General features: G+C 26.4%; 4 protein-coding genes across 4 annotated transcripts; 1 reads left to right on the top strand and 3 right to left on the bottom strand.

The window, feature by feature from the left end:
* Positions 1-10,583: 10,583 nt before the first annotated feature.
* OCT59_000042 (uncharacterized protein) lies at positions 10,584-11,900 on the bottom strand. The gene is made up of 7 exons (XM_066138559.1): positions 11,866-11,900; positions 11,514-11,743; positions 11,393-11,451; positions 11,247-11,309; positions 11,107-11,188; positions 10,985-11,033; positions 10,584-10,806 (listed from the first exon to the last, which is right to left on the bottom strand). Exons 2-5 carry the CDS (start codon positions 11,719-11,721, stop codon positions 11,114-11,116), a joined length of 405 nt encoding a protein of 134 aa, XP_065988042.1. The 5' UTR covers positions 11,722-11,743; positions 11,866-11,900; the 3' UTR covers positions 10,584-10,806; positions 10,985-11,033; positions 11,107-11,113.
* A 383-nt stretch (positions 11,901-12,283) lies between these two features.
* On the top strand, positions 12,284-14,117 carry OCT59_000041 (uncharacterized protein). Its single transcript, XM_025323082.2, has 6 exons — positions 12,284-12,481; positions 12,551-12,773; positions 12,853-13,085; positions 13,158-13,427; positions 13,491-13,684; positions 13,752-14,117. Exons 1-6 carry the CDS (start codon positions 12,314-12,316, stop codon positions 13,867-13,869), a joined length of 1,206 nt encoding a protein of 401 aa, XP_025164547.1. The 5' UTR covers positions 12,284-12,313; the 3' UTR covers positions 13,870-14,117.
* Positions 13,884-17,040, bottom strand: OCT59_000040 (uncharacterized protein). Its single transcript, XM_025312170.2, has 4 exons — positions 16,511-17,040; positions 15,345-16,290; positions 15,168-15,270; positions 13,884-15,074 (listed from the first exon to the last, which is right to left on the bottom strand). Exons 1-4 carry the CDS (start codon positions 16,924-16,926, stop codon positions 14,212-14,214), a joined length of 2,328 nt encoding a protein of 775 aa, XP_025164548.1. The 5' UTR covers positions 16,927-17,040; the 3' UTR covers positions 13,884-14,211.
* Positions 17,041-22,577: 5,537 nt separating this feature from the next.
* OCT59_000039 (uncharacterized protein) lies at positions 22,578-22,880 on the bottom strand (the record flags this gene model as incomplete). Its single annotated transcript, XM_066138557.1, has 1 exon — positions 22,578-22,880. The coding sequence occupies one exon, from the start codon at positions 22,878-22,880 to the stop codon at positions 22,578-22,580; it is 303 nt and encodes a 100-aa protein (XP_065988041.1).
* Between the last annotated feature and the right edge of the window lie 2,640 nt (positions 22,881-25,520).

Genomic DNA, 25,520 nt, shown 5'->3' with positions numbered 1-25,520 from the left:
CCAGAATATTAAAAATGGTAAGTTTTAAAGTGATGCTATATTTTGAAATATTTAAAAAAATATTATTTTATTTTTTTTTTAGGAAATTAATGCTTCTTATAATTTTTTTTTAAGACTTAACATATTTGATTTGGAAAATAAAAGGTAAATTTTAAGACATTTATTTTAAAAATTTTTTAAAAAAAATTTTTCTAATTAGTTTTTTTTAGAAAACATTATTAATATTTCCTATAATTTTTTTTTATAATATTTGACTTTAGATCTTAAATATGGTAGTAGATATGGTAAGTTTTAAAGAGTTTCACTTTCTTTTTAAAACTTAAAATCAATTTTTTATTAAGAGATGTTTGTTAACATCTTCTTTATTCTTTTTGTAGAATCAGAGTATTGGCTTGAGAATTGGAATGTATATCATTTAACAATAAACAATTTAAATCAAGATTTGTTAAAAGTATTTCTGTAGATAATGCATGCATAATACTTTTAGATAATTGTAAACCTATTTAGAAGTTCACAAAAAATGTGTATATGAAACTAAGGATGGTGCTACAAATATGTAATTGCAGAATAATTGCAATTTACGGTATTGCAAAACATTGCAGAGGACCCTGGATATCTAATATAAAGGTCATAATGGACTTTTGGCCAAAAACACCCTTTTTGCTAAAAGCTCAAAAAATCGTTTTTTGTAAATATCTCAGCATCCAGTAATTCAATTTTAATGAACATTTTTTTATTTTGTAGCCCTCATTTAGCTCTACAATTTAAAAAAAAGTTCATCAAAATTGGACCACTGGATGCCGAGATATTTACAAAAAACGATTTTTTGAACCCCTGAAAAATGGGCCAATCTGCCGAAAGTGTGACTTATGACCTGTTTTGGAGATATCCGGGGTCCTCATTGCGGATTTTTAAATCTAAAATCTGCAGATCTGCAGATCTGCAATCCTACAAATATTCTGCAAATCCGCAAATATCCAAAGTATCACAATTCAAATTCAATTGCGGAATATTTGCAGGATTGCGAAATAGTTTCAGATTTGCAGAATGTTTGCAAAAAAAACTAATTTTTTTTTAATGAAGTATAATTTTTTTTATTTAACTACTAAAAAATATATTTCTCTTATTATTAATCATAAAAAAAAAATCATTTTTCATTAATAAAATTTGAAAAAAAAATGATTTTATTTTTTTAGAAAAAGATAGATCGGTAATTGGAAAAACTACCAGAAACAGTATTTTCTCTTATTATAACCGCAAAAAAAAATGCCAGAACTAATAGTTCCGGCAATTTTAATAAAAAAATAAAAAAAATGCCAGAAATAATAGTTCCAGCATTTTTATAAAAATTAAAAAAAAATGCCGAAATCAATAGTTCTGGCATTTTTATATAAAAAAATAAAAATTGAAATGCCAGAACTAATAGTTCTGGCATTTTTAATAAAAAAAAGTCTAAAAAAAATGTTGGAATTTATAGTTCCAGCATTTTTATATAAAAAATTTATAAAAACATCGAGATTTATAGTTCTGGCATTGTTATATAAAAAAAAATTAAAAAAAAATGCTAGAACCTATTATCCTGGCATTTTTATATAAAAAATAATTAAAAAAATGCCAGAACCTATAGTTCCAGCGTTTTTACATAAAAAAAAATTAAAAAAATGCCAAAACTATAGTTCTGGCGTTTTTATGTAAAAAAAATCAAATGAAAACGCTGGAACCATAGTTCTGGCGTTTTTATGTAAAAAAAAATCAAAAAAAAACGCTGAAACTATAGTTCCGGCATTTTTATATAAAAAAAATCAAAAAAACGCTGGAACCATAATTCTGGCATTTTTATGTAAAAAAAATCAAAAGAAAATGCCAGAACCTATAGTATTAGTATTTTTATGTAAAAAAAAATCAAAGAAAATACCAGAACCCATAGTTCTTGCGTGGTTTTTAAAAAAAAAAAAGCGTAAAAAATTAAAAGGAAATGCCGGAACCTATAGTTCCAGCGTTTTTATAAATGTATGAAACTGACAGTTATGGTCAGCAAGAATTGCGGGCTACTAACCGCAATTCAACTCCAAAATCTGCAATATTGCAGAATTTGAAAATTATTTGCAGATCCATTCTTATATGAAACAGACTTTTGAAGGTAAACTTCAAAATTTTTTTAATTGTTTGTTTTTAATAAAACATATCTAATGTTTTAATTTTTTATTTTTTTTAAGTCTGCAGCTTCTTAAATAATTAATAGATAGAATTTTGAAGGTAAATGAAATTTTTAAAATAATTTTTCTTTAATTTATTTTAACTAAATGTGACTAATGTTTCATTTTTTTTTTTTTAGATCTGCAGATTCCTAAACATTTTCTAAATGGAATTTTAAAGATAAAACTTTAAAATCATCTGTTGTGAAACTTTAATTTTTTATTGTTAAAAAAACAATACTAACATTTCTTTTTTTTTTCTTTTTGTAGATATCAAACTTCAGATATAATGATGAGTTTTACAACATCTATTGTGAAACTTTATTTTTTTTTAACTTTTTTTTAAAATATATTTACTAATATTTCCTTTCTTTTTTGTAAGCAGCCAACTTCTGAAATTTAAAATATTGGAAAAATAGTAAGTTTTATATATTTTATCATGAAATTTCCATTTTTTTTATTTTTTAAATTAGGAAATAATATTTACTGACATTTTTTTTTTCTTTTCAGAAGTTTTGAATTGGCCAAAAACTTGAATTGGTAAGTTTTGTTCATTAGAAAACTTACCTTTTTTTAATTTTTTTTCAGGAAATATTTATTAATGTTTTTTTTTGATTATTTTTTATAGAAATTCTCTTTGAGATGATACGACTAAAGAGAATTCAATATATATAATAAAACATATATAATAAAACATTTATTAATAATTCATTTTTATTTTATAAATTTTTGAATAACTCTTTATATGAAATTTTATTAAATAAATTTTTTATTTTATTTTATTAATTTTATATAAAATTTATATTAGTTTAGGATATCCAGGATTTCATGGTACGATGACCCAAAAAGTATGGTGTGATTTAGACAAAAAGTGTGATTTGGTGTGATTTTAATTCTGGCCAGATTTAGTGTAATTTTGGCCGGAGTTAATAATATTATAATAGCGCAAATTTTATTATTTTATTTATTTTATTTATTAACATATACAGTAAATTTAATTATTCGCTATCTAATAAATCATAATTAACATTACCACCTAAATTAAAATAAAGAAAATTGAGCATCTGAATACTTTCTTCTTTAAGTGCAATCCTTTTATCTGATAAAATGCTTTTATAGCTAGAAAAACTACGTTTAACATCTACCCCAGATACTGGTAACCAAATATATACTAAAGCTAAAGCACTAAGTTCTAGTAATAAATGTGTTTTACCTCGCCAATATACATCTAAATCTATTAATTCCTCAACTGATTCATTAAGCCCACAATAAATAGCCCATTCTTGAATTAAATTATCAGTAGGAGAATGAAGTACTTCAATAATTCCATAATCTGTCATATTATGATGTGCTATATTAGATTGAATAAATCTTGGATCAAAGCATTGTTTTGCTCTAAATAATGATAAAGCTAGATGATGAGATAAGTGTTTTTCGCATTTTTCATATGCCAAAGAAAAAGCCTGAGAAAATATCATGGCAAATGATTCCTCATTACAATTTGCTTCAGCTAATATTTGATTTAATTCATTTGAAATTGGAGGAGTGCTTCTTCCTGATGAAAGAAAAGCTTGAAGGCCAACTATTCTTGAATAAACAAATAAAGCTATTGCTTTATTTCGTATTTTAAAGAATTCCAAATCATTAACCAATCTAATTAAATTCAATAAATGATTAGTAACATTATCAATTGTATAATTACTTTGATAATTTTCTCTTACCTGCCACAATTATATGTAATAAAACAAATAAAAATTCTAATATATAAAATATGATTTTGGTGTTGACAAAAAGTATTAAGGTATTGAATAGCTTTTGAATCATGATTAATAGAATATTTTGCATTAATAAATGTAATAACATAAGGATATAAAGGTTTAATCCAATGTAAAAATGAGAATCATGAATTCCATCGTGTCTTTACTGGTAATGGTGCTAAAGTAGGAGATTGATATTATTTCGCTGATAATGTTCCTTAACAATTTTTCTTTGTGAATTATAAACAAATATTGTTTTAAAATTCGCAACCAATCTATTAACTAATTCAAATTTTTTAAAATCAACCCATGTTTAACCCAATCAAATTAAGAATATGTGCTAAGCAATTATGTTTCATTCTTGGTAAAAAAGGAGATAAATGTGAATATGCCAATTTCATATAAGAAGCATTATCAGATATAAAAAAAATAATATTTTTGTAAGGAATTTTGTAAAAATGAAGTGTATCCATGACAAATTGGGAAATAGATGAAGCATTTACAATAGATAAAAATTCAGTCCCGGCCAATTTAGTTTGATTATCAAAACTAAATAAAAGATTAACAGCATGACGACCACAATGATCTGTTGTTTCGTCAATTGTTATACAAATAATCTTATCAATAATACTATTCTTTAAGTTCTGAAGTTCTATTTCATATGATAATGGAAGATATTTCTCACGAAGCTGATTTGCTCTAGTAATTAACCCTCCTAAAAATATAATTAATTCATTAATTAATTATTAAATTAAAATATTACATAAATTAAAAAATTACATACCATTTTTACAATATTTCATCAAAAATGGTTTGAGTTTTTCAATCTTTTCTAATGGAATATCTGTAAAAGTGAATGCTTCAACAACTTCAATATTAATTTTTTCTTTTTCATTCAAAGTATTTCCAGTTAATGAAGGTATGGTTCTTTGAATTAAATGATTAGAATTATTTGCATTTTTTTTATTATTTTCATGTTTTAAAGTTTGAAGATGTTTATCGATAATGGATTTTATTTTATGGTCAACTTTTATATTACAAAATCGACACCACAATATACTGCCTTGAAGAATATAATTTTCTCGATATATGGAACTTTGAGATAAATGTACATGAGCGCTAACCATCTTTGTAAAAAGTTGATTATATTGTACGAAAAAAAAATAGATCGATTTATAAGATCTACAGCCAATCAAATCTAATTTACTGCAGAAAGTGTGAAAAATGTGAAATTTTGCCAAAAAATGTGGTCACACCAAAAATGTGAAAAAAATGGCAAAAAATGCGAAAAAAGTGTGATCGCTTTATCCTGAACACCCTATATTAGTTATAGTAATAATATAAAATAACATTCCCTATTTGATAATATTTACATAGAACTATTTAGTTAGAAAGAAAAATATATAGATAATTTATCTATTGAATTTTGTTATAGTGTTTACACCATTCTATATTTGATTATATTTATATATGGCAAACTATGTTTGAAAGAAAAATATATAAACTTCTTTTAGTAGTTTTAACGAATTATTTAGAAATTTTTCTTTTCGTTTATTCATCATTCTGTATTCGATAGTATGTACATACAGCTTTTATTAATAAAGAAAGAATTATACATGCATGTTATTAATAATGTGTAGATAAAGGAAGAAAAGCGATGCCTAAGGTTGCTTGCCGAAACCTAGGGGTTTAGGCAAGATGGCGTTTCGCCGAAAAGCGAAATTCTGCTGAAACTATATTGAAGTTATATTAAAAAACTGGCGAAACTTTGGAGAAAGGCGAAACTGCCGAAACTTATTATAAATGCCGAAACTGCCGAAACTCTGCCGAAACTATAATAAATCTATAGTAAAATTTTGACGAAACTAATCGTAGGATTTTGAAGAGGTTTAGACAAGCAACCTTAGCGATGCCATATTAGCGGTAAAGATAAAAAAGCTAAGTCACATAGTAAAAAATGCACTGATGTGGGTGCCAAAGATGTTGACTGTAATATGTTAGAAAGTAATTGGAATAAATGGAATGATTTGGCATTTCATCGAGGTGGTCATTGGGCAAATTTTTAGGTAAATCATGACAGTCACCTTTGAATTTGAGGTTGCATCATAGTTTTTAACAATGATGTGATCGTTTAGGTGACAGATCGACTTGTTCTTTATGAAAAGTGCTTTCTGTTTCATAATGCTTAATTCTTATATGTATTTGTTTATCTTATATTTGTAAGTTTATATATGTAAGTAAGCGTGATTATAATAAGACACGATCGCATCTATAATAAAGTTTTTTTAAAAAAAAAAAAAAATAGTAATAATATAAAATAATAATACAATAATTAAAAATTATATTAATTTATGCATTTTTTTATACTTAAAATATATTGTATTATATGTTATTAAATAGTATCATTTTACTATACTGTATGTGTTGCTTTATGCTTAAATTTGTATTGTTTTACATATTTTCAAATGGCATCAATTAACAAAAGTCAAAAGGTTTATTATTCATATACATGTTGCCCAAATTATTTTGGATTGCCATAATTATAAGTAAAATTCCAAATTCAATTACGGTATCCCAAATTATTTTAGTATTTTACATAGTAAGGCCGCTCCAAGCCAATTCTTTGTTTAACATAACATAGGGGTCCCAATCTAGGGGGGGGGGGAAACAAAAAATAATACATAAAATAAAATACATGGCCAGAATTACCATTAATTTTAGCCAAAATTTTGACCAAAAGAGTGAGCAAAAATTTTGGATGATAATTCCGGCTAAAACTTAAAGATTTGTCTAATTCTGGCCTAAATTACATGTATTTTTTTTACATAAAAAATCCAAAAACAGGGGGGGGGGGTTATGTTAAACGAAACATTGAATTGGTGCGGCCTAAATTATATACATGCTATCCAAATTATTTTGGGATGCCATAATTATAATTTGGAATGCCATAATTCATTCAGTTTATATATAATTTACTATGTAAAGTGCCAAAATAATTTGAAATGTCATAATTGAATTTAGGATTTTACTTATAATTATGGCAGCCCAAAATAATTTGGGTGGTATATATAGTAAAGAAAATTTCAAAAGTTTACGCGGGGTGTTTGAACACGGGTCATGTGAAATATAATGACACCAATGTCACACCCTTTTACTTTTTTATGCAATATATGTATTTTTAACTGCTCTGCAAGTTTACTTAAGGCATCGAAAGGGGTTTTGAATGCCGTTTTTGACTAATATATAAAAAACTGTCTTTGCCGATCATTTCCTAAATTTTTTCAAGAGCGATCGGCAAAATCAATTATTTATAGGTAAAGTCAAAACTGACATTCAAAAGCACCTTTGATTCCTTAGATAAACTTATAGAGCAGGCAAAAATCCATTTATCTACTAATTTTGAAGTTTATACTATTAGTCAAAATGGCAATAATCATACGACCTGTGCTCAAAACACCCCGCCTACAAATAGAAATTGCCTATAGTAAATTACATATAAACTAAATAAATTACAGCATTTCAAATTATAATTATGGCATTCTAAAATAATTTAAGTAGTATATATAATTGCTTAACACCAAAAAGTGTTAAGCAACACATAGTGTTATTCAACACATTATATGCTTATTCAAAACTTTCTAAAAAAAGGGATAATTTTTTATGATAACTTTTATTATAAGTAAGTAAGGTTCTAGAACCCTGAGCTATACATAAAAATGTAGGGTAAGGGTTTGTGTAGAATTGACTAAAATAATCATGTAAATCTTTTCTTTTATAGATAATTCCGCCTGAATTTTATTTCCTTTTTTAGACGCTGACTGGCATTATCATAATTCCGGCCCTGAAAAAATGCATAGAGCTAATAGTAATTTTTTTTTAGCTGCACCTTACCTCTATATATATAGCTTAGGGTCCTAGTTCTGTTTTGGCTATTATTGACTCAAAATTAAACCAATAAAATGAAAACCAACAATATTCTTTATTTTACATTTACCAGAAATAAATAAACATTTGCAAAAGTTTTAAAACTTTATATAAAAGTTTCAAACTAAAAATTTTAAATAAAAAGAATATTTTAAGTCAAAAAATATAAAGTTAAAATTATAGCTTTTTAATTATATAAGTCTTTTTTTATATATTAAATATTACAAAAGCTTATATTATACTAAAATTAGTATTACAAAATTTTTTTTAAATATTTTACTATATGAAGATCACTTAAAAAAAATACTCTATATTACTATCCTATAAAGAAATTCATCATTTTTGATAATAAATTGTTATTATATGATCAATAAATGATCAGTAAGATGATATAAAGTATATCTATCTTATTTGAAATATGTGGAATTATTTACAATTTACTCTGTAATAAAATAAGGTTTAAAAAAAAATATACTAATATTAGATCTGTTGTTAAAGTTATATTATGTAAAATTGTATTAAATCAATTATTATTTTATACTGATAGTAGATGAATTATTAGAACTGTAAAATGGTTTTATTTTACTATCAACTGATAAATATCTAAGTAATTAGTAAAAAAATTTGACTAATAATAATATATTGTTTATAATTTCATATAATATACTAACTACATCAGGAAATTTGTTTAGGCATAATTTAGTGTAATATTTCGAAGGTGGTGTAAAATTTCGAAATATTACACTAAAAACGTAATATTACAAAAGTTTACGCTCTTAAATTTGAATAATTATAGTAATTTAAGAATATCTCGCTATCTACTGATCCAATCAAGACGATCTATAGCTCATTGGAATCAGCTCATCAAGACGGATCGAATGGTAGTAAAATCGCATTTCTACAGTTGATAGAACGCTCTATAGTATGCAGTAAAGTTTTAAATTAATAGAAAATCATCTATCGAACGTAAAGATAAGATTTTACTACCATTCGATTCGTCTTGATGAGCTGATTCCAATGAGCTATAGATCGTCTTGATTGGATCAGTAGATAGCGAGATATTCTTAAATTACTATAATTATTCAAATTTAAGAGCGTAAACTTTTGTAATATTACGTTTTTAGTGTAATATTTCGAAATTTTACACCACCTTCGAAATATTACACTAAATTATGCCTAAACAAATTTCCTGATGTGGAGTAAACAAAAGATTCCATTCATTTTCTGATAATGTCATTAATTAGGCCACATATACCACTCTTGGGATAAGAACATGATTAATAAGATATGCAATATGTCCCACTGTAATACGTTTTCTTCTAATAGGATTCAAAAATTTTTCAATTATATGCTTGATTCTTTTGATTGATCTTTATATATATATATATATGTAATTATTATATATATAGAAATAAGATCTAATTATCCATTTAATCTATTATTTATTTGATTACATATAGTATGCAAATCATTTTCTTTTTAGCAATACCATTTCACAAAAAATATAAATAAATTTTACTAATATAAATCATGTAATTTAACTAGATAACCAGATTGACATTTTTATTGAAACCTACCTTTAATCATATATATTATAAATTTTTATTATTATTTTCTTTTTGGTAATATTTTTTTTCTTTATAAATACAAGAAAGTTTTTTTTCAAATTACTACTTTAATAATTATATAATATATGTAAATTTTTTTATTACTAAGTAATAATATAATTATTTATTTATAAATTTAATAATTATATTGCAGTTTTATATAAAAATTTGTATAAAATTTATAAAATATTAGAATATATAATAAATTTACAGTTTAAATTTATATAAATTAATAATATTAATATAAAATTATAATAAACTTCTAAAAAATAAAGTTTTTGTCAGATTATTATTCTATAAATAATATAAAATAACTTTTTTAAAAATTTTCAAGTTTAGATATTTTATTTAATAAGATAATAGATAATCTTTTTATATTATAATATTAGTTAAAAAGTACTTATTTTAGTTTATTTAATTAATACAATATTAAAGTTAATTAATTTTTTTGATATAAAATTATACTTTTTAACATAAATATTTATATTTATACTAAAATTCTAAAATAATTTGAATTATCCTATAAAATTATCATTTTTTTTATTTTTATTTCCAAAATTTTTTTATAATTAATTAGTTTTATTTTTTAAAAAATCAATTGTAATTTATATAGTAATTAAAGCAGGTAAATACATCAATTTTTGACCAAATCAAATTTATATTTAAATATTTAAAAAATAATTATTATAAAGCTTAATATTTTGCAAATAATTAGCAAATCACTTCAGATAAAAATATTAATTAAAGGTCTTAAAATTTATACAATATATACTTTTGAATATAAATCAATAGATTATTCAAAAAAAAGTAATATTAAAATATAAAATATTTTTCATTTTAGGGTAAAACTTGCAAAATCATTAAAAATTAAGTAAAATTTCATTTTTTTTTAAGAATTTAATAATAATAAATAATAATATAACCCCACATATTCAAAACATTTATTTTCAAATTATTAAGTAAAAATAAGTAATATTATCAAATTATTTTATTACAAGATAATTATTATCTAATAAATTATTTGATTGTAAAGCTACTCAATAAATATTATTTTATTTTATTAGCAATATGAATTGAACTCGGAAATCGGAAATTATTATTATAAAGATGGAAATTTTTATTTGCTAATTTTTTTTTTTTTAATGTAAACATCAAAAACATTTTTTTAAACAAAGAACACTTTTTTTAGGTTTATTAGATTAGCCATTTTAATTCCGGTAAAAATTAAAAAGTCATGATTTACCTTCCCTTTCCGATTTGTAAACAACAAATTTTCTGCGACAACAATGGCTTAGCAGTTGATTAGTGGCTTTGCAACCAAGGCTTTTTTTTATAAAATATTTGTCCATAAAGAAAAATGAAATATTTATCCAAATCAATGAAATTTAAAAGAAATCAGTTTAACTATACTTTCGATTTTTACAATATTGTGACGCGTCTATAGCTCAATTATTTATAGAATATCGTACATAGGTATAAATTTATATATTTCAATATTTACCAACAAGTCATAATATAGATTCTGTCTCTATAAGCATCACAAATTACGGCTATATAGTGATATAGTGATATTAGTGATATTATAATGAAATCAAATTTTTACAAGTTCATGTGTTATCGTACCCGGTATTCACCCGCTTTCATTGTCGGAAACGTTTTCATCGTCCATTTCAGCATCCTGGTCGGATGCTGCAGCTTTGCTTTCCTAATAGTCATTGTAAGATAATGTTTCTATGTTACAAACAAACATTACAACAACTTACCCCAATTGCGGCTTTTTCTTTTTCATACCGTTTTTTATCTTCTTCGGCTTTATTAACATAAGGCTAATTTACAAAGCATAGATTAATTGACGCGTCAGAGAATAATTTCGTTTTAAATAATTCATTTTATATGAAATTACACTTACAATTTTCTCCTTTTCAGACATATCCTTCCATTTTTTGCCAAGGAGTTTACCGATTTCACCTGTAAAATTACGAATAAAATACATCACTATATCAAAGAAGAATAAATTTTAATGAACTTACCGAAAGTAGCATTAGGATGGTCTTGCCTCACTTTTTCTCTATACTCCATCGAGAAGAACATATACGCAGTAAGATTACGTTTAGGATCCGAGGAATCCTTCTTAGCGGATCTTCTAGTAGCTTTCTTAGCGGTATCCACTTTTTGTTTAGTGGTCGCTTTACGATTTAGCTTTGTAGTAGCGGTTATAGATTTAGCTGCTTTAGGCATCTTAATTTGTAAAAGAGTTGTTCTTATGAAATTTCCCAAGAAAGGCGCGTTTAAATAATGAAATATGATTATTATTAATTTTTTTTTGATTGGCAGGTTCAATCACGTGATAAAATTGAAATTAATTTACACAGTTATTCTTACCAAGATAATGACAAAAAAGGTATAAAGATAAGATTCAAGAGAAAACTTTAAACAAAATAAAAAAAATAAAAGAATTTCACTGCACCTTTATACGAAGTATGAAGTATAAGTATAGTATAGTAATTAGTAAGTAGGACCGGATAGCGAATATTAAATCTGCATTACAATAATATATGTCGAATTTACGCGCACTAGTCAATTGATAGTTTAATTAATTAATAAAATTAGTTTATCATCGGATTTTTTTTCTTTATCACATCGTACAATACAAATCGAGGATTCATCTTTTTAATTTAGTGTCATTGTATAAATAAAAAAACCAAATATTTATCACAAATGTAAACAATGTTAATCACGACAACAAGCCACAATTACAAAAATATTATTATATATATAGTAAAATAAGATCTAAGTTATCGTTATCGGATACGATGCTATATTCTGCATAATGAGTACATTCGGTACACTTTTTCGAGTTACTACCTTTGGAGAATCTCACGGCAAATCCGTAGGTTGCATTGTCGACGGATGTCCACCTGGGTTATCTCTCGTTGAAGCTGATATACAAATACAACTTGATAGAAGGAGACCAGGTCAAAGTAATTTGACAACTCCAGTGAGTAAAAATAATTCGCATTATTTCGCTGTTAATTAATTAAGCTAATAGAAGTATTTTTGAATATAGAGGGATGAAAAAGATAAAGTAGCAATACAATCGGGTACAGAATCTGGTATAACGTTAGGTACGCCAATTGGATTATTGGTTCCAAATCAGGATCAAAGACCTCATGATTATTCAGAAACTGATTTATATCCTAGACCAAGTCACGCTGATTGGACATATTTACAAAAATATAGTATCAAAGCAAGTAGTGGAGGAGGCAGAGCATCTGCTCGAGAAACAATAGGTTAAGACAAAATGATTTAGTGAAACTTCTGATTTCATCTCTGGTTTATTCATGCTAACATGTTTGTTGTTTTAAATAGGGAGAGTTGCTGCTGGAGCTATTGCTGAAAAGTATTTAAAGCTTGTTCATGGAGTTGAGATTGTTGCATTTGTATCTTCAGTCTCAAATATAGCAATGCCATTTATTAATGAGCAAGATGAAAGATTATTTCCTGAAGATTTTTGGGAACTTTTAAATACAATTCGTAGAGAAGAAGTAGACAAAGATGCCGTTCGATGTCCCGATAAAACAGTATCAGATAAAATGCGGGAGGTCTGTCTTATAAACATTATTTATATGTAAAGCTTTATGAGCCTTAGTTAATATTAGTTTATCTCTTAATAGCGTATTCATGAAGCTAAAGAAGCTAAAGATTCTGTTGGAGGAACAATTACATGTGTCATTCGTAACGTACCCGTCGGATTAGGTGAACCATGTTTTGATAAGTTGGAAGCAAAATTTGCACACGCAATGCTCTCTATTCCAGCTACAAAAGGTTTTGAAATTGGAAGTGGATTCAAAGGTACTACGTTATTTGGACATCAACATAATGATCCTTGGGTATTAAAAAATGATAGACTAGGTACTAAAACTAATAACTCCGGTGGTACTCAGGTAATCATGTAAATATTATTGATTTATGGTGGAACACTTTATTTATCATATTTTATTACGCAGGGTGGTATTACGAATGGTGAAAATATTTATTTTAGAGTTGCATTTAAACCACCTGCTACTATTTCTCAAGAACAAGAAACTGCTACTTACAATGGCGTTGATGGTGTGCTTGCGGCTCGAGGTCGTCATGATCCATGTGTAGTTCCACGTGCTGTGCCAATTGTCGAGTCAATGGCAGCCCTAGTTATCATGGAGTAAATTTTATTTTATTATGATATTCTTTAATTCCCCCTCTTTTGTTAATTAATTTTTTTTCTTTAGTGCCCTTATGATTCAACAATCTCGTAAAACTGTCGCTTCATTACTACCTCCAAATCCTAATATTCCAGCTGCAATGTCAGGTGTAATCCCAAAACTATCAGAAACACAAAAGCAATAAAAAAACGAGTTTTACTTTAATATTCTTTATTCTATTATAGTATTAAACCTAATAAAAATCATATTGCTTCCTTTGTGATTAATTATTTTATCCTTTAAAAAGTGATAAATATTTGCTTAAAAAAGCAACTTTACTTGAATAACTAGATTATAAAAAATTTTTAATTACATATTTATTTAATAAAAACGAATGTGGGCATAAAGCCACACGACTTTTTGTTACTTTTTGTTAAGTAATAGTTGCATTAGAAAAAAATTTGGGACAAAAAAATTTAAAAAATTTACTTATGTAAATAACTTTACTAAATATCCAAAAAAACGAAGAGGGTCAAACAGAAAAAACCTAAATTAGGCTTTCGGAGCCACGAACCTTATTCATAAAGGCTCCTATATGGTCCCGGTTGAGTTCATTACTATCGTTTTCAATAGCACTAATTATGCTTTCAACAAAATCATCTACTTTATCAATATCGAGTTTGCAACACGAGGCAATGATGCCTTTATACTGCATCTCAGACCTGTCAGTGCTCGCAGCAAGAGCTTCAATTTCCTGTTTGAGAAGCTCTTGATCACGTATATATGCGGTGATTTGTGCCTGTAAGCTCCTTATTTCGCCATCAATCATTTCGTCGGTAGTATGAGCAGTCGGTTGAGTTTGAACTAACGGTGGCGGAGCAGCATCATTTGGTGGTGTGATTATAATTTCTGGGAGCTTATTTTGCTCTATTGAGGCAGTCTCCGTAGAAAGTAAATCTGCGTTCGGGATCGTTGAAGTTGTTGCGGAATCATTACAAGAACTATTTGCTGTCGTTGTTGTTTGCACTGTAACCGTTGGTTCTGATGACGTTGTTGTTTCTATCGGTGGCAATTGGGTTATTGGAGAAGAAATAGTAGTTGATGCTACAGATAATTTATCATTAGAGTCGTTCCCATTCGAATGTGAGAGTTTCTGACGCTTTCTTAGGCCAAAATCTTCTTGATCATCATCGCGCTCGCTACGCAACACCGTTTCAAGGAATTTGATTCTAGTTTCAGTTTCTTCATATTCCTTTTCTTGTGAACGATACCATTGCATGGTTCTCTGTGCTTCCATAAGTAGTCTTGAATCTCGATTATATTTGTTTCGGGTGTTATTAATTTGCTCATCTTTTGTTTTAATCTGTTCTATCCATTCATTTTCTGCATCTTCAACCAATTTGTGGATGACTTTGGAATAGTAAATGATAATATAAAAGTTTATAACGCGTTAATTACTTAAAATAATATTCGTAATATTCAATGACGAAAATTAGAGTTTACCTTCAACGATTTCTCTGTTTCTTTTACGCGGATTAGTATATGTTATTGTATCCGGTTGTGTGAAGACGTCTATTATCGTTTCATTAGACTGAGGTTGTCCATTCTAAACAAAAGGAATTGAATATAAAAAAATGAGAATATACGTTTATCAAAGGAAAAAAAAAGTAGTAAACGCACTTCTTGAATTTCGTCGATTTCCATTTGCTCAGTGGCATTCGGGCTATAATCTGAGGGTCGCAATCCTACTTTGTTTTCAATCTGACGATTTGCACCCATTTCTTGTAACTGCCGACACATGTGAGTTTGTTTTAGCCTCGTAGCAAGATTTAAAGCCGTGTCGCCATTAGAGTCTTGAATATTTAATACAGTTGAGATATCGATGTTATGTGATGTTATCCACTCATACAAACAATCCATATAATATTTTGCTGGAGCACTATGACCTTTGACGGCCCCGCTCAATGCCAGATGATGAAAGACAGAACGATTGTCTTTGTCGGTCATATGTATATTGTCACGGAGAAGTTCAATTATACTAGAAAATGTTTGTGCCTCATAATTTGCAGTTGTTAAAACAGAACGGACCAAAACTGATTCGCCATCATAATTAGCTTTTTGTGAATTGGCACCTTTTGATAATAATAATTCTACAATTTGTAAACGACCTAATGCAGCTGCCCAATGAAGAGAGGTATGTCCACCTTCATCAAGAACTAAATCGTAATCTGCTGGTGATGGCGAACAAACTTGTACTATGAGTTCAGGGATCGAATTGGGATCCTCATTACAATAAATAGCTAACAATATACTTCGAAGACGTTCTTCGTCTTCAATTTCACTTATAGTTTGTATTGGTTCAGAAACTTCCGAATGTGCGGTAGCTTCTTCATGACCGAAATTGACGGATCCATTTGGCATGCCGTTTACTATGTTACTATTACTATTCTGATTACTTTGCGCGTTTCTTCGACGTAGAGCAGCCATCGCTTGTTCTTTTGTAGGTGTATATGGAGAAGATGAATATGGTACATCGTGTTTTGGTGGCTGATATTCCAATAATGGACGTAAAATTTCAAGAACACCATATTGTTCTGCAAGTTCCTTTCCTCTTTCAAAAGGAACCCTATAATCAGTTAAATTGCAAATGAAAAAATTTATTAGTGAACTAGAAGTATTTATTATAAAATCTCTATAAATTAATAATAATAATTTATATAAATGATTTTAAACCGTGTCAAGAGACAAGAAACTTAATATTATATAATTAATTATATTACTTTTATAGTTTAATCAACAAATCGCCATGACAACATATATAGAATTAACTATGCAAATAAACTTACCAAGTACCCTGATATTTTCCATAACCTCCTTGAACTTTTTCGTGTTCACCGGTTAAAACTTCTTTTTCAATGATTTTGGTACGTTTTCCTTTTTCGAGACCAGCAACTTTTAATATTTGAGTGGCATTTAAATATGAATCCGGTCGTCTCCTCATTACAGCAACATCTCTTACAAGAAATTCGTATACTGGAACACCGGAGTAAACAGCCGAGTAAATAGGTCCGGAATTTGGCCTTGGAATTTGTGAACTAGCTTCCGAAATATTCGATATTGGTGTAGGAGGTGTAGCAAGTAAAGATGTTGGAATTATGGTTGGTGATTTGGGAGGTGGAGTACTCGCGTTATTTAAATTTTCATTTGAAGTATCCGAGGTGGACGTTGAAGCAGTTGATATGTTTGGTGCTGTGATATCCATTTCTAAATTTAAAATTGTTATGGCACGTTTTTATACGTTTGATAAATAATGTTAGGAAGTTAAAGAGAAAACAAGTGGGTTCACTAGTTCACAAAGTTCACTGAACAAAAACGTGAAATAGTGGCGTACAAAGTAGAGTATAATTAAATTCCGTTAATTATCACATTGGTGACACAAAATCGTCACGAGCAATGTTTACTATACGAAACATACATATTTGACTATTTGTAATTAAATGTCGCGTCAGCAAACATTTTTATCTTTCAAATATAAAAAATTTTAAAAATTTTTCATGACAATTATCTAAATAAAAAAATCATTTTGTCGCTTAAACAGTTTGCTTGAATGGGAAGTCATACGTGCGGGTATCTCTAGCCATTTAAATTTTTCTCGGATTGTAAACACGTTTTCGATTTTATAATTTCTTGATTAAGTTAAAGATAATAAATAATACTCACGTTATATTCTAGCAAACGTTCGTTCTCCTATATAAGCTTTGTAATCTTAAATTGACGGGAAAAAAAAAGCTTATATTTTTTCATATTGCTAAATAAACAACTGTTTAAAAGAATTTTAAATTTTATTATCCATTTTTAGAACTGATCAGTAAAATAACACGTGTTCTTGAAATTTCGATATTTTAGACTTACCCAAATTTTAAATTTCACATTCTGGATACCGATAGGACCCCGAGCAATATATGTATAGATAACAATATCATTTGCTTAGTCACATGCTGTTTTAACCACAGTTAGAGATTGAATTTGCGTAAAATTAATGATATTTTTTTCATTTGCTTATTTTCGTAGAATTTTTGAAAAGTCATATATTTCCAATTGCTTATTTCTTGGGTAAATTTGTATTATCTAATAATACACTATATAACACCTAACATAGTAATAAAATTACTGTAATGGATATTTTACCTAAGATGATATTATTTAAAAAATGAAACATTTGTTGTGAAATCATAAATGCGAGAAAATTGATTAAATGATTTTTGTGCAAAATATATAATAGTTATTGGTTAGGGGGGGTAAAATATCGGCCACCCCGAAGGGGTGACACGATATTTTATCCACCATAACCAATAACTAGATTATTGCGTCAGTCATGCTATTATTATAGTAAGAGTATATAAAAAGTATAATTAAACTGCAAATATATTTGATATTTAGCCAATAAAAGAAAAATATCAATTATTTAGCCATCAACAAAAAATATCAGTCCGTCAAAATCTGCATGACTGACCAATAAAATATTATAAAGTCATATGATTAGATTGCTTATTTTTTGTGAAGTCACATGTTGACTTTGCTTATTTATCTTAATAAAAACCTTCCGTAGAGCTATTATGAAATTTTTGACCTTTCTTGTTACCTGTATATGTATTGCTCGGGCTCCTATACCGATTCAAGTTAATTCAATTTAGATTTATTTATTAAAATTTTTGGTTTAACAAAACTTGTAGTTGACAAGCTATTTATAAGTTGCAGATTTTAAAATATAATTTTGAAAATTTGGTATTTTCAACTATTAAAATAATATAGAAAAAAAATTGTATTTGCCATTAAAAATTAAATAAGTATTAAGTATAAATAAATATAAGCAAGTTTTTATTAAGTAAATTGGCTGATTTGAATATTTCTTATAGTTTTATAAATTTTAGTTGAAATCCAAATGCATTTACTTATTCCTTACAATAAATATAGTATTATATAAACTAGCAAGAAATTCAATTGTTTGAGAGACTTTTTCAATTATTTACATAATTGCAAGTAATAGCTAATAAAAAAATCTTCCAGCCTTTATTATTATAATTAGTAGTTAAATAAAATTTTTTTATCAAAATGCTTCTTTCAAATAATTTTTTTTTTTTTTATAATAAAGGAATTCAGAAGTAAGGCCAAGAATAAATATTTTTAACTCTGGAAATCCAAAAGTCTGTTTTGATATAGTGGATAATTTAGTACTAATCTTGGCTTTCAAAGCTAATGATAAGCAAAAATCAATAAACTTGTTATCATTATATTGTAATTCTAGTACTGATTTAATTTCTCTCTTATAACTTTAACTGTATTTACTCAATTTTTGAATTATAGGAACTAAGCCATCTTGTATTCTGCTTTTAATTATAGGCCATAGATCCTTATTGGCATCATATTCAATAAAGTGATATCTGTTTTCTTTTTTATTAGCATTGCATCTGAGATAAATAAAATCTTTGTATATGTTTAATTTACATTAGATTAGAGTGATACTTACGTGAAAAAGTTTAGCAAATAATTTAACAATAAATATTAAATGCCAATATTTTTTAATTAAGGTATAATTAACTCTTTATATCTATAAATCAGATTTCAAGTTATATTTCAGGCTATTGGTATTTTATATCTATTAGTTTTTAACATGCTATTACTTTAGTATTTATTAGAGTTTTAATAAATTTTCTTAAATTGTATTCAATTGGAATCTATTTGAAAGTTGAAAAATATCTACATATAGGCTGATTTGTCTACCTTTAATTAAAATATTAATTTTATTACATTTTTATTATACAAAATACTATATAATATACAGTAAATTGGGAATGAGTATTAAAAAATTTTTATTTAATGTTATTATACTATAATTTGGTAAATATTTCTTTTAAATTAATATAATTTTTAGCACTTACTATATATGTTAAAAATTTATATCTCAACTTAAAATGTAAATATCTTCAGATCCAGTGATCCAATCGGCAAGCTCTTTTTTTGTTCATATATACCAGATCAAGGGCTTTCCAAAGAGCCTAAATTTATACAAAATAGATCAGTAGATCTCAAGATATTTGCATTTAGGTATGTTAAAAAGTTTGTACCTTAACTTTAAACGTAAATATCTTCAGATCTAATGATTCAATTGGCGAGCTCTTTTTTCACCTATAAAGTCCAGAACAAGGGCTTTCCAACGAGCCTAAAATTATAGAAAATGGATCAGTGAATCTTGATATATTTGCGTTTAAAGATGATAATACAAACTCTGACATAAAATAATTATTTTTATTGTTTGAAAATATCTATTATCATACCATCTTTTATATGATATTTTTATTATACTTTTATAAGCATTTATAGCTACTAAGGCTATATAAATTTTTATTTTACTTTATATTTTATTAAAATATACTTACTTTTTAATAATATATGTTTAAAATGCCATATATATAAGAAATGGGTTTTTTATTAGTGAAATGGGTTTTTTCACAGTTCTTTTACATTTAATAATTTAAGTTTCGCAAATGTAAATTTTTGTTCAACTTATTATTTAGTCAAGTGATTATCAATCAGATGATTTTTTGGTTTTACAAAATAATTTTGAGTAACAAAAATTGTGAAAATCAATCAATAACTCTTTGTAAACAAATCAGCCCATATGAATTATTCTATTGCTATAGTTAAATCTGTTATTATCACTATTTTCAAATTAGTGTGATCCTCGTGTATTACTTCCTAAAGAAATCGATTTCCAAAAATTTGACTTGGAATTTTTCTGAATAATTATGTAGGAAAGAGTCAATTTATTAGTGATTTTCAGAGGAAATTTTGCAAAATTCTCAATTATAAAAGTAATTTGCTTATAAAAAAGTATTTATATTATACTGGTCAGAATAGTACATTTCATCTAAATTTTAAATTGACGAATGTTGGACAATAGTTGGTATAATTTTGGCTGATCATTGCCAAAAAATCGTTAAAATTATTATAGATAATTTGTACAGTTTACCTGTTACTTGGCAATCACCAATTGGCAAAATTTTGTTATTATCAGCAAAAATTTGGAAATAAACTATTCGTTAAATCACTAATTATTTGGCCATTATTCGTACTTTATTCAACCAATATTAGTAATATATTTGACACAAAATTTTAAGCTGAATTATGGTCTAAGATGACCGATTTATTTCTGAACTTAGTTTCAATATTATATATATATTTATTAAATATTAGTTTCAATTTAAATCTATTAAACACCTAAATACAATCAACTCTTCTTATAACGAATTTTGATATAACGAATTTTACAATATAACAGATTTTCAGTATGGTACAGATTTTAACATATGAAAAAAATCTCATTATACCAAATTTTACTAATTAAATGCTGTATACCATTTAACAAAGTAAATTTTATAAACCGTATATGAAAAATGCCCCTTTTAATAACGAATTTTCTTTTATAACAAAATTTTTTTTAATATAATAAAGACATTTTGTGTAACTTGCGTTTTTGTATTATAAGATACAATTATTATACGACAATTAAAGTTGCTTGTCTAAACCTCTTCAAAATCCTACGATTGGTTTCATCAAAATTTTACTATAGATTTATTATAGTTTCAGCAGAGTTTCAGTAGTTTCGGCATTTATAATAAGTTTTGGCAGTTTCACCTTTCTCCAAAGTTTCGCCAGTTTTTTAATATAACTTTAATATAGTTTCAGCAGAATTTCGCTTTTCGGCGAAATACCATCTTGTCTAAACCCCTAAGTTTCGGCAAGCAACCTTAACGACAATATACCATAATATACAAAAATTTTCTGTATTATACCAGATTTTTCCATCATATTAATGAATATTCCTATAACAAAGGCCTGATCAGCCCAGATGTCAACTTCGTTATATTAAAAGTTAACTGTATATATACATATTACTGATATTAGTATCTATCTAATGTAATAATAATTATAAATAAAATGTCAAAGTTCAGTCATAGTAATTCACAATTTCACAATCACATAATCTGTATTCTGAAAAGAATGTACGTTAAAAATTGTCTTTCTACAAGTTTGACCTAAAAATAAAAATTTGAAAAAGATACTTAAGGGTGTGCCAGAAATCAGCTGATTTCTCTCAATTAGTAGCCTTAACTTCCCACCCTACCTGATTGAAATCTGATTGGCTAAAAAAATTATTACTATTAAATATTAAATATTATATATAATAATTAGTATTTATAATTATCTTGGCTTCTAGTAATTCAATTTGAACAAACTTTTTTTTGTTTTGTAAAACTAGATTTATAGAACTAAATGAGTACTATAAATTAAAAAAAAGTTTATTAAAATTGAATCACTAAAAGTCAAGATAATTGCATTATAATAATTATTATAATGTAAATACAAATATCTTAGCTTCTAGTGATTCAATTTGAACACACTTTTTTTTGTTTTGTAAAGCTAGATTTGCTAAATGAGAACTATAAATTAAAAAAAAGTTTATTAAAATTGGATCACTAGAAGTCAAGATAATTTGCATTATAATAATTATATAAAAATAATTAAATTACTTCCATTTATATATAAATGTCACGTGATATATATAAACCTGATCTAAAGCTTGACTCCCCACCCCTTTTCAAATCAGCTGATTTCTGGCACATCCCTAAAATATATGAGTTTATAAATTAAAAATTAAAATATTCATATTTAATGCACAAAATTATAACCTATAAACTGAATAAAAAGAAATGAACATTATACTTACAATTACTTCAGAATTATTAATAGATGCACGTATTGTAAGTTGTTTTTTTCCTTTTTCTTTTATTAATTTATGTTTACTTTTAATATGACCAGCCATTTCCAACGTACTTCCTTTATTGCAAGTAATTAAAATTTTGCAATGCTTTGCATTTTGCCTTCTTCGCGTTTTATCATATGTGAAGCGCTCCCCCACACCCAACTACGTTTCTTCGTATTAGTTTCTTCTTGTTCTACTTCACGCTCAATATTTTTTTCGATCTGCTGCTCCTCAGTTTCAGTATCATCAACTTGATTTTCTTCAGTTTCAGACTCAGCCTCTTCCTCAGCCTTTTCCTCAGCAACTTCTTCCTCAGTCTCATACTCAGCCTCTTTCTCAGCTTTTTTCTCAGCTGTTTCTTCAATGTCATTTTCTTCGAACTCAGAAGTCATTATTGTAATTAAAGTTATTATTATTATTATAGAGAAATTAGTATATAATTAATATTAAAAATAAAAAAAAATGAAAAAAATGTAAAAAAAAGATTAAAATTGATAAGATTGATCTGCAAAAATTTGGTAATTAAATCAATTCCGTAATATTGCAGATTGCGCGATTTTGCAATCATGTGATTTGTGGCGAGAAGAATAATACTAATATTCTTGATTAAAAAAAAAAGAATTTATTATTAATATTGTTAAAAGAAAAGAAAAAATATCGTACTTTAACGTTTTTTAATAAGAAAAAAAATTAATTAGTTAAAAAACACCAAGTGTGACATTTTTAAACTAAAAAATAAAAAAAAAATGTATTTTTTATTAAAAACGTTGTACTTTGACATTTTTTTAATAAAAAAAAATTAGTTAAAAAACACCAAATGCGACATTTTTAAACTAAAAAATCAAAAAAAAATTGTATTTTTTTATTAAAAATGTCATGCTTTGACGTTTTTTAATAAAAAATAAATTAAATTAGATTAAAAAAATGTCAAGTATAACGTTTTTTAATAAAAAATAAATTACATTAGTTATAAAATGTCAAGTGCGATATTTTTAAACTAAAAAATAAATTAAATTAGTTAGAAAACGTTGCACTTGATGTTTTTTAACTAAGTTAATTTATTTTTTTTATTAAAAACACCGCACTTTGACGTTTTTTAATAAAAAATAAATTAAATTAGTTAAAAAACGTCGCACTTAACATTTTTTTAACTAAGTTAATTTATTTTTTTATTAAAAATGCTGCATTTTAACGTTTTTTAATAAAAAAATAAATTAACTTAGTTAAAAAACATCAAGTGCGACGTTTTTAAACTAAAAAATAAAAAAAAATAATTTTTTATTAAAAACATCGCACTTTAACGTTTTTTTTAATAAAAAATAAATTAACTTAGTTAAAAACGTTAAGTAAGACGTTTTTAAACTAAAAAATAAAAAAAAATTTTTATTAAAAATGTCGCACTTTGACATTTTTTTAATAAAATTAGTTAAAAAACGTCAAGTGCGGCATTTTTTAACCAAAACATTTAATTTTTTTTTTAATCAAAAAGCGCGAAGTTTGACGTTTTTAATTAATTAAATAAAAAAATTATAAAAACGTCAAGTTTGACGCTTTTATTTTTTAAGATTTTTGCCACAATACTACAGTTATCCTTATCAATATGATTAGAGCCCAGGGCTCTAGTTGCAAAACTTTTGTTTATCAAATTGCCAAATAAAAAATGTTTCACAATATTTTTATAAAATCATTAAAAGAAAAAATGTTGTGCAACATTTTTTTTTATTAATAAATGTTTTGTGAAATTCAGTAAATCGATTCAGTAAATTTACTGAAATTGAATGGTAAAATCTACCAAACTAATCGGTAAAATCTACCAAAATTTACCAAAAGTTTCAGTTCAGTAAATCAGTTCGATAAATTGCAAAACTAATACTGAAACCAAAATTACTGAAACTGATCGGTAAATTTACCAAAAGGTTCAGTTCAGTAAATTAGAATACTGAAAACATTCTGATACCAAAACTGATCGGTACGATTCAGTAGTTACCAAAACCGATCAGAGCCCTAAGCAGTATAACATGTTATACATGCCACCCAAATTATTTTGAACTGCTGTAATTATAAGTAAAATCCCAAATTCAATTATGGCATCCCAAATTATTTTGGCACTTTACATAGTAAATTATATATAAACTGAATGAATTATGGCATCCCAAATTATAATTATGGCATCCCAAAATAATTTGGGCAGCATGTATATAACATGTATAGGGAAGTAGCAAGTGTACTATTTCAAGATTTTGATGCAATACAGTATGTAAAAATTTTCATTAAACATTGAAAAATTACAGCTCTGAAAATATTTTTAATTGTGATGAAATAAGTTTTTTTTTAAAAATGCATTCTACACTAGTCAAAAACCAGGCAAACGTGGCATAGTAGCCTTTATCTTTATTAAATTTATTCGAACTTTACAATTTACAAAAAAAATAAAAAGAAAATATAAAAATAAAACTAACTAAAAACAAAGCTATATAGTCTCCTAAGAAAAAATAAAGTAAAAAATTAATCTAAAAAAGAAAAATCGCATTACACTAAATTTCCCCAGATCTTCCCCCTTGATATATTCCAACCAAAGTAGAAGCAACTATGCTAACAAAATAACGAATAGCGCGCCCACTATAGAAATTGACACTCCATCCTGCAAAAGCTGTTATTAAGTAGCACCGTTAGACGACCCATAAAACCCGAAAAGTGATTAAACCAAGGCAAACCATATTTCATCGAGTTCTTCAACCAATCGGTTCTGGAGTCACGTGAATCGTGTAGGGTCGGAGGTGGTAAAGATGAGTAAGGTATGTACGTTGACAATGGCAAATTAGAAGGCTTCGGAGTAGTTTTCAACTTATAAGTAATATTCATCGCGTTTTCCCATCTACTTTTCTCATAAGAACGCGGATTCCAAATTCGTTTTCTGAATTTTTGGACAAAATTATTATGAATAGCAGCGATAACCTTAATCGCAGAGATTCTTGGAATAGACAAATCGACTAAGATGTCAATAAAAAGTGTAGGTAAACAACCACGGACAA

This window comes from Rhizophagus irregularis, chromosome 1 (assembly GCF_026210795.1).
Source record: "Rhizophagus irregularis chromosome 1, complete sequence".
Taxonomy (NCBI): Eukaryota; Fungi; Glomeromycota; class Glomeromycetes; order Glomerales; family Glomeraceae; genus Rhizophagus; species Rhizophagus irregularis.
This window is presented reverse-complemented; position numbering and strand designations above follow the sequence as displayed.

What these genes read in the sequence shown, in the direction of transcription:
- OCT59_000042 (XM_066138559.1), bottom strand. Translation starts at nt 11,721, where the DNA reads ATGCCTAAAGCAGCTAAATCTATAACCGCTACTACAAAGCTAAATCGT. An exon ending in TGTCTGAAAAGGAGAAAATT is followed by an intron (nt 11,310 to 11,392) that starts GTAAGTGTAATT and finishes TTTGTAAATTAG; the next exon opens with CCTTATGTTAATAAAGCCGA. An exon ending in AAGAAAAAGCCGCAATTGGG is followed by an intron (nt 11,189 to 11,246) that starts GTAAGTTGTTGT and finishes AATGACTATTAG; the next exon opens with GAAAGCAAAGCTGCAGCATC.
- OCT59_000040 (XM_025312170.2), bottom strand. Translation starts at nt 16,926, where the DNA reads ATGGATATCACAGCACCAAACATATCAACTGCTTCAACGTCCACCTCG. An exon ending in AAATCGACGAAATTCAAGAA is followed by an intron (nt 15,271 to 15,344) that starts GTGCGTTTACTA and finishes CCTTTTGTTTAG; the next exon opens with AATGGACAACCTCAGTCTAA. An exon ending in AAACAGAGAAATCGTTGAAG is followed by an intron (nt 15,075 to 15,167) that starts GTAAACTCTAAT and finishes ACTATTCCAAAG; the next exon opens with TCATCCACAAATTGGTTGAA.
- OCT59_000041 (XM_025323082.2), top strand. Translation starts at nt 12,314, where the DNA reads ATGAGTACATTCGGTACACTTTTTCGAGTTACTACCTTTGGAGAATCT. An exon ending in ATCTGCTCGAGAAACAATAG is followed by an intron (nt 12,774 to 12,852) that starts GTTAAGACAAAA and finishes TGTTTTAAATAG; the next exon opens with GGAGAGTTGCTGCTGGAGCT. An exon ending in GCAGCCCTAGTTATCATGGA is followed by an intron (nt 13,685 to 13,751) that starts GTAAATTTTATT and finishes TTTTTTCTTTAG; the next exon opens with TGCCCTTATGATTCAACAAT.